At 42.4% G+C, this 9444-nt stretch overlaps 1 protein-coding gene across 1 annotated transcript; it reads left to right on the top strand.

The window, feature by feature from the left end:
• On the top strand, positions 1 to 9390 carry gle1 (GLE1 RNA export mediator). The gene is made up of 14 exons (XM_085367543.1): positions 1 to 147; positions 1237 to 1515; positions 1589 to 1747; positions 2203 to 2351; positions 2458 to 2518; positions 2813 to 3070; positions 3157 to 3379; positions 3597 to 3709; positions 4963 to 5175; positions 5352 to 5672; positions 6012 to 6116; positions 6320 to 6402; positions 6483 to 6546; positions 8587 to 9390. The coding sequence occupies exons 1-14, from the start codon at positions 49 to 51 to the stop codon at positions 8653 to 8655; spliced, it is 2196 nt and encodes a 731-aa protein (XP_085223669.1). The 5' UTR covers positions 1 to 48; the 3' UTR covers positions 8656 to 9390.
• Positions 9391 to 9444: the final 54 nt, after the last annotated feature.

Here is a 9444-nt window from a genome sequence, read left to right as displayed (position 1 = left end):
ACTTGACTAGCATTACTGCTAATCAGTTGTAGTTTTTTGTGTTTCGCGATGCCTTCTGAAAGTCTACGATGGGAAACTTTACAGGCCTTAAAAAATTCACCAAAGGGGAAAATCTCCTTCGACCCATTCTGGTTGGAAAGGGGAGAGGTGAGTTGCCGCCAGGTAGCTAAAAAAAAAACAACTAGAGCTAGCTAAACGGTAGCTAGTTAAAGTTAGCACGCTACGCTTGTTTAGAATAATCACTACAAGGGTGGATTTTATTCAAAGTGACAATTTAATCATTTAGATCAGGCAGTAAGAAGTCAGCTCGGAAGCTAATCAATAAACAGTGGTTGAAAACAAAGTGTTAAGAGGCATTTACGCAAATAACGTAGTATAGTTGCGTACTTTTTTTTATTTTTAATCTTCAGACATCCTTTTATGGATTTTCATCAAATGACTACTTTTATTGCTACTTTTATTTGACAGATAACTAATGTGACTTCGTGACTTCCGTTTATAAACTGTGAAGCATCTATCTATCTATCTATCTATCTATCTATCTATCTATCTATCTATCTATCTATCTCGCAAAGACCAGTAGGACTTTCTTTGAAAGGTTTTTATTCTATTTTTTTTTTTTTTAAAGACCAAAGTTGATTTTTATGGCGCTTTTCGAGTTTGGGAGGCTGAATTCCATTTTCGGTTCCAGATTTTCACACAAGGGCAGTGGACAATGGTCAACTATAATCCCGCTCTTCTTGTTTGCGGTGGTGACATGCAGGCTGTCAGATGAGGTCAGGCAAGAGTCTGTATACACTGTGAGGTTCAGGGATGACATTGTGAGACTAGTGAGGAGGGAGTAGGTGGCGATATAGGGAAAAGGAATGTGTGTGTTTGAGAAGGAGACTGGTGCAACAGTGAGGATGTAAGGAGCAGAGGTAGTGAAGGTAGAGGACTTTAAACCATCCAAAGAAATGGACAGCACACAAGAAAGGGGAGGCAGGGGACGAGTGTCAGGGGTGATTTGAAACAGATTTCTGTTGTTGAACTCCATGTTTATAAAAGCAGAGGTATGAACTCACTGATTCCTCATGAAGGTGTTACATGGAAAATCCAGTGTGTTTGTTTTGTTTTGTTAAAATCATTTCAGGCTTTAAGAAGTCCTACTTTCTGAAAGGATATGGCAACATAAGTGATGCATACAGTTTCTGTGTATAAACCATCTGTAAACGAAGCCCGCTTGTGTTCTTGTAGCCTCTTTTAGCAGGTTGTAAAGACTCCCCAAGCTTGTCTCCAATCGCTGGTGTCATATTGGAGCGTCTCAGCTCGGCTCCCCTGCAGAAGTCATCATCCTTCCTGGGCTCCAGATCCGGAGACTCCAGCCCTGTTCTCTCAGAAGTCTCTATTTCTTCTACCGGATCTGTCGCCGATGTCAGCGCCAGGACAGCTGCATTTTCTGCAGCAGCGTCTGTAAAGAATGAGCGAGAACAGGCAAGTCCTCAATGTCTCTCTTATGTGTCATGTTGTAAAACAGTTTTCCAATTTAACTGAATATCTGACCCTGATGGTTTTTGCTTTGTTTTTTCCTCATGCTGATGCTCTGTAGAGTCTTAGTGATAAGGTGAAGGATGAAAGTCCAGAGGCAGATGTCAGTGGAGTTTCCAGTCCTACGTCACTTCCTGCCATTTCCCTCCTGTCTCCCAAAGCCATGGAGATGGCTGGCTGTATCATCAAAGTTCAGGAGGAGCATCGAGAAAAGGCTAAGGTTCAAGTTTTTGACAGTGTTTTTTTTATTTTAATTTTTTTTTTACTGAAAAACAGCTTAACAGTGATCATCTTTTTTTTTACATTTAATTTTATTTGCAAACCTAACTTCAAATGTTTTTTTTTTTTGTTGTTGTTTTTTTTTTTTTTAACTCTTATGATTTTTGTCAGTAGCAACTTGTTTTATTGTATTTATTTTAGTTTGTTTGCTTTCAGCTTTTGTTTTTAGAAACTAACATGTAATCTAAACATATGAATATGTTCAGGATTTCCAGTTACAGTTTATGGAAAAGCATGTAATGTTAGACGCTTACACATTACTGGAAATGGGTCTAAACTTCTTCATACTAACCTCTGCTGGCTTGCTGATCAGAGTTATATATTTTGCATGTTGACCCCTGCGTACTATATACTTGGTAAGGGTCTCACCAGACTGTCTTCTATCTATCGACTCAGTTGGCCCTCAGGGTGCGGCAGGAGATGCAGGAGAAGCTCGTAGCGGCGGTTGCGAGCGCCGAGTCAGAGCAGCTGAAACGCTTTGAGGAGCTCATGGAGCTGAAGCAGAGGCAGGAGTACCAGAGTATGAGGGACATGATGGAAAGAGAGTAAGGGAAATCATGACTCATTCGAAATGATTAAAATGCTTAAAAATGTCTGAAACGTTACATGCGATTAAACACCTGGTCTGGTTTTCCACTTCCTGTACTGCAGAACGAAGGAGAGCATCGGGCGTCAAGAGAAGCTGAAGGAGGAGCAGCGGCGTAGAATAACGGTACGTGGAAAGTTCAGGAAACGTGAAGCTTAAACCCCTGTTTGTCAAGTTGTTTACTGAAGTCTTTAATTTTGCTTGTTAACCTTACAAAAATTGTGCATGTTTCAAAGTGTGAAACAGATTGTGAGATGCTGGATGTGCAGAGCTCTGCAGCAGGAGAAGTAGATGCTCTTTATTTTTGGTAGTCTGCTGTAGTAATGATCTCCTGCACATACAGGGGCATTTCTTGTGCTCAGTGGGGTAGAAAAAGTTATCTCGTTCCTGTGCTGTTCATGCTTTTTGTTTGTCCGTCAGCTCGTCAACCTACGGCTGAGGGAGGCAGAGCAGCAGCGTCTTCGGGAGGCAGAACTCGAGAGGCAAAGGCAGGCGGAGGGCAGGGAGAGACTGCGTAGCCTCAACAGCATCCAGGAGGAGATCCTGCAGCTCAACCAGCTGCTTGAGCCCTCCACCCAGACCAAGACGGACCTCCCACCGGCCAGCCTCAGCTCCTACAGCACCCGAGGGAACCAGCTGTGCTCCCAGGTGTCGGAGGTGGTGCGAAAGACTGCAGAGGTCGGTTTACATCGAGATTTTTAAGGTTTATGCTCCTCCTAATTTCTGCTTGTACTCATGAAATGCATGTGTTCTGCCTATTTCAGGGCAACTTCCCCAGCTTGGAGGACATGACTGTGGCAGAGCGAGCCCTGCACGAGATGAGAGCGCTTATTCGGCTGATGCAGGAGGAAGCGGCCAATGTTCGAGAGAAGAAAAAGAAGGAGCAAGAGCAGGAGGAGGAGCGCAGGAAACAGGCGGAGCTGCTGGCGAAGCAGGAGGGGGAGAAGAAGGCGGCACAGCTGGCCAAAGAGAAGGCACAGAGGAAAGGTGATGAAGGAGAAGGCTTAGCTGCGTCATGCATCTGTACAGCTGGAGGTGTTGTCAGCAGCTTGTGCACAAAACAAAACATCCTGTTTGCATAAAATAATTTGGAGAATAAATATAGACCAAAGTATGGATTTTGACTAATTTATTTATTTACCCCCCCTTATCCAGATATATTGCTGAGTGTTTTCACCATTTCATACTGAACCTCTTCCTGCAGGGTTGCAGAACAGCGCTGAAGACGTCACGCTGAAGTGGTACAAGGATCTGCAGGAGGCGGCCTCTCGGTGCGCTCAGTCCTTCGAACAGCTCAGCTCTGCAAAAGACGGACAGGTGGGTTTGTTCACATTCAGATGAAAGACTTTGAGATGACGGAGGAAGGACTGTGACATTCTTAAAGGTTTTTACCTACAAAGGTCCCAACAAAGACCATTCCAGCAATATTTTAATTTAATAGATTAATTCTTTAAGTAGTGAATCCATTAATCCATAATTTATGAAATGATGGACTTGGTTGATGGTTTCTGTGTCTGTGTAGGCTTTTACTTTAGGATCTGGACTTTGAACTAGGAATTATTTAAGTGATGACCTTAAAGATCTCAGTCCTGGTTCATGTATCATTACTGGTGCAAATGAGAAATGTTTTAACACCGCAGGTCACTGAATTCTCAGGGACATCGAAAGGAAATTTCGTCCTCTTTTAATAACTCTGTGACTGGCCTCTTTCCATTGTTCTCAAAGCATGTTTCCATGTTTGATATGAGGGGTTCCCACCTGACCCACTCAGCTGAAAAGAATTAAAGACAGCATTTGGTCATTAAAAATTCAAATTTAGCTTTGACACTGAGTGTTATCTGAGTTATAGGCTCACCAATTACCCAAGGACCAAAACTGCCAAAATAAATACAAAAAAGAAAGTAAAAAATATATACTGTTGCAATTCAATTAGTTCACATAAATATTTGTATAATGAATTCATAAAATTGATTTCTTTCATTTGTTATTTGCCCCCTGTTGTGGCACTCCTTGGACACAGCACTCTGTTGTTCAAAGTCTAGAGAGCTGTTTGTCCTTGAATAAATAAATAAAATGGAATAAAATAAAAATATTTATCAAATTATAAATAAAATAAAAATAAATAAATGCACAGAGGTTAAATTGAAAGGGAAGGAAAAATAATTAAAATGAATTAATAAATAGCAAAATTTACATGGGAATGGGGAAAAAAAAAGATGCTAAAACTGAAAAGTACACGTAATAAAATTACTGAATTACATTCGGAGGATTTAATAGTATAGATTTTTATTTATTTATTTTTTAATATATAATTACTCAACTTATAATATAATAAGTTGGGTTATTTATTTTTTAATAATAATTATAATAATAATTATTATTATTTTGGCTACCATTTTCGAGCCGTAATAACTTTATCATAGGAGCTGATGGTGTGAAATCATCTCAGTTTGAAAACTTCATTTAATTCTTTCATTAAAACATTTTTAAAAAGCAGCTCAAACACAAGCTGACACACACGAAACGTCTTCACTGTCTGTTTATGACTCGAGTGGTTTAATTTCTCCCAGACAAAGAAACTGAAGCTGGAGCTCCAGAAAGCTGCCACCATCCCTGTCAGTCAGATCGCCAGCAACTCCGGATCGCAGCTCCGAGAAATCTTCGACAAGATCGACAAGCTTCTGTCGGGACGGCCGGTCGTGTCTGGGGGGAAATCGGTATCCACCTCACAACATCCGCAGGGTCTCGATTTCGCCAGCTACAAACTGGCGGAGAAGTTTGTGGTGAGCGTGCGCACAAAACGAATGATTCGACACAGAAGTCTGTTTTTGTTTGTTTGTGAAGTAATCCTTTGTTAATTTGATATATTTTGTAGTATTTGTATAAGCAAGAAGAAGCTGTGATTTTTCAATTATTATTTTTTTAATATCTTTTATTTATTTATATTTTGGCTGTGTAGAAACAAGGAGAGGAGGAAGTGGCGTCTCACCACGAAGCGGCCTTCCCCATCGCCGTGGTGGCTTCTGGAGTCTGGGAGCTGCACCCTCAGGTGGGAGACCTCATCCTCGCCCACCTGCACAAGAAATGCCCCTATGCAATCCCTCACTACCCTCCGATGAAGGAGGGCACGCCCGTGGATGAATACCAGAGGATTCTTGGTTACCGTGTAGACGACTCTGGGGTCGAAGGTCAGGACAGTTTCTTGAAGAGGATGTCCGGGATGATTCGCCTCTACGCCGCCATCATCCAGCTGAAGTGGCCCTACAGCTCCAAACAAGGGGTAAAAACGGTCCCGCTTCCTGCTTTTATAATGTCAAACAAGCAAAACTTCAGACTGAGGAGGCAGAGATTTCTTCCTGATTCTTATTAGGAAACGAGAAAGACTAAAGACGCAGTTTGAAAAAACAAACAAATAACGGGGGAAGAGAAGATATATTATTTCTGTGCATCGAGGAGGTTTTCAGGAGAATTGATTGGTCTCAATCATTGGGCGTAACTTACTCTGGAGCATCTTAGTTACCATGGCAATGAATTGTCCAAGGCTAAACCTAAAGTTGCCTATAATGTCTAAAAGTCCCTCACTTTTTCAAAAATGTAGTTATTTATTTTTTTGTTTCAGCCCGTTCCTCATGGTCTGAACCACGGCTGGCGTTGGTTGGCTCAGATGCTCAACATGGAGCCTCTGGCAGACGTCACAGCGACTCTGCTGTTTGACTTTCTAGAGGTGAGTCTGGACACATCCTGCACATTATCAGGTGTGTTTGTTGCTTCAAACAATCAGCGGCTTGCATTACCGGCCCATGAACCATGAAAAAGTGTCAGGTGAAATGACCACAGTCCCTGAAACTCTTTAAACCTAAATCTAAACTTCAGTTTCTTTGTCGCTGAAAGCAGCTGTGGATAACTCCTGAGCGTTGTTTCCTTCAGGTTTGTGGGAACGCTCTGATGAACCAGTATCGGAGCCAGTTCTGGAAGCTCATCCTGCTACTGAAAGAGGAATACTTCCCCAGGTAGAAAGCACGTTTTAACAGTAAACATTTCACCTGCAGCAGTCATGTGAGAGGTTTAACCTAGAAGTGTTCCTGTGCAGGATTGAAGCGGTGACCAGCAGTGGACAGATGGGCTCAGTCATCAGACTCAAACAGTTCCTGGAGGTATGTGACCCCCCCCCGACATGTTGTGAAGGTTTGGATGTTAGCTCAATGAATCCTTAAAACAGACATGTGCAGACTGTAAAGGAATTTATGAGTACGTGAGTGAATCCCAAGCAGTCTCTGCTCTTCCAAATAAAAAGATTGATAACACTGATGAAAAGTGACTCCTGCTAGTTCTCTGGTACCACGATTGCATCCGAGAGGAGGGAAATGGTAAATGCCTGTATTTGTATAGTGCTTTACATATCCAGTCATCCACACATTCACACACTGGTGATGGCAGCTACATTGTAGCCACAGCTGCCCTGGGGCGCACTGACAGAGGCGAGGCTGCCGGACACTGGCGCCACCGGGCCCTCTGACCACCACCAGTAGGCAACGGGTGAAGTGTCTCGCCCAAGGACACAACGACCGAAACTTTCCAAGCCGGGGCTCGAACCGGCAACCTTCAGATTATAAGGCGACCTCCCAACTCTTGAGCCACGATCGAAAGTGGACATACTTGACAAAGGAGGTTTAATATGGAGCTGCCAGGCATGAGGATAAGGGGAAGACTACAGAGGCGGTTCATGGGTGTATTGTGACATGCAGAGGATGGTGGGATGCTGTGAGATGAAGGCAGATGAGCAGGTGGCAGTTTGTAGTTATTTAAAGAGAGGGCTTTTCAGTGTACACAAACACGTTCCTGTGCAGTCCTCTGGGAAACGCAACAGGGAAGGGAGCGGCAGGAAAACATGGAAAAGCATCAAATAAACATCCAGCTTGAAAACTGCAGACAGTATCTGCAGTGGAGACGTTGTTTTTATGGTTTGCTTCACTTCAGCTCTTCTTCTTTTTTCTTTTTCTTTTTTTTAATGTTTTTTTGCCGATATTAGATGGTCGAGAGTGAAGGGAAAATATTCCGTAAAGTTCCTCGGGTCAGATTCACACCCTGGCCACTCTGGCATATGGTCGCCTGCTCACCCCGTGAGCTAAACTGGTTCCCTCATTTTAGCTCTTTGCGTGTTTTAACTTCACTCTACTCCACGGCGAGCTGATGGACCGACAACGGCACAAATGAGAGTAGCCACCAGACCAGTTGACTCATACTGCGGACACAGCCTCCATCAACAGACGCTCTCTGCGGGTAGACGGGCTGTCCGAGGCTCCCTGCGGTTTTCCAAGGCACTGCCAGCGAGAACCATGCTGAGCCCTTCGGTCATCACAGGTCTGCAGCCATGAAGCTGCGACTGAGCGAACAAACCACACGATGGTTAGAAAATGCTTCAACAACAGCAGTGCTCATTACTGTAATCTATATAAAAAAACAAAACAGTAAGAGTTTAATAAGCTGTTTGGTAAATGTGAAATTTAACTGGCAAATAAAGGGAAGCGTCTGAAACTAAACCTGCAGATTAACGGCTTTAATATCGATCTGCTGTAAACCCAGAGAGAAATATTTCCTTCCCTGATAAAACTCTGTAATTCCATGCTTGGGTTTTTTCTCCTTCTTGCACCTCCTATAATTCAAACTGCTGAATTATTCAGAAATAAAATTAAATAAAGGCCAAAAAGAAGTTGATTTACAATTCAAAGTGCTGCATGGCAAACAGTAAAACAGTTGGGGGGTAAATAATGATTGTAAAACAAAAGGGAACATAATTAAAACCGGTGTACTGTTTACAGAAACGGGTGTGAAGTAGATCTCGTCTGGATTATGAGTGTTTACAGACTGGTGGCCTAATCTACTTGAGCACTTAAAAGTGAAGCTATAGAAAAGGTTTGACTTCAGCTACAAGTCTTATTTTAGAGACTCTGACTTTGAAAGCAGACGGAGCAAAAATGGCACAGATTTGAGAAATTCTGTAATATTTGAACTGAACTGGGTGACGCTGAGCTGGATTAAAACTTTGGAATTAAGTTGTATTCTCACTGAGCTGAGTTTAAACATCAGCTCAACATTTTAAGGGGCTTAATGATGAGATGCTGTCTGTTATTACACACAGTACCAGTGCAGTGTTATGCTTTTATTGAAATGATTGTTTTTGTGTTTTATCTCAGACATCGCTGCAGAGACGACAGATCAGTCCGCCCAGAGGCCAGCTGGGCTCCGGGTTCTGGAGGTCTTGACCGATGAGGACCTGCGCTGGGTGACGACGCCATTGTAGGACTGAGTCAGGCAGAAATGAATTGAGAGCATCTGTGAGTGGAAAGAGGGGAAAAAGTTGTCCTGTGGTTTTAGTTTTTATCTAAATGAGCACACTGACGTCACACACTGACGTCACACACTGACGTCACACACTGGAAGCCTCACGAGTCCTCTGCGTTTGTGAGGTCACATTTTTGAGGTCACATCTGCTTCTGCTGACCTGAAGCAGACCTGTAGACACCTGTGGGGTACTTTTAACCTTAACTTCATTGGCTGCTTTTCTGCTGAAATTCTTGAGCTTTTCTTAAGGGTTGTGTTTTTGTTTTTTTTTGTTTTTTTTAATTCCCAGGTGTGTCGAGTCATTCCTCCTAAAGAGAGACGCTTTCACAGCCTTAACTTTCACGTTAAATTATTTTGCTGATTCAGATAATAATTTTTAATAGTTTACCTTCTTGTTTTTCTCCTTTTTGTGGCACAAAAACAGCAAAATCTCTATTACAAAAATAACTGACCAGTTTTAAAGTGTTTCAGCTGCGCAGACACCGGCGAATGTCGTCTTATTTGTCGATACTTCGGTGCATTTCCACCATTGCTGCTCACGCGTCTATCGCCTTACTCACGCAGAGTCTGTGTAGGCAGCTGGCAACATTTGATCATTCAGATCTCTGACATACTGGAACAAAATGTGGTGAGATTGATTAATAAAAACTGGATTAAAAGCTACTGAAATCAGAAAGTGAAACAAAATTATTTGTCGATGAAGTAAAAAT

Source organism: Diplotaxodon limnothrissa, linkage group LG12 (genome assembly GCF_057381915.1).
Source record: "Diplotaxodon limnothrissa isolate DT_005_m linkage group LG12, D_limnothrissa_male_GT1.1, whole genome shotgun sequence".
Lineage (NCBI taxonomy): Eukaryota > Metazoa > Chordata > Actinopteri > Cichliformes > Cichlidae > Diplotaxodon > Diplotaxodon limnothrissa.
This window is presented reverse-complemented; position numbering and strand designations above follow the sequence as displayed.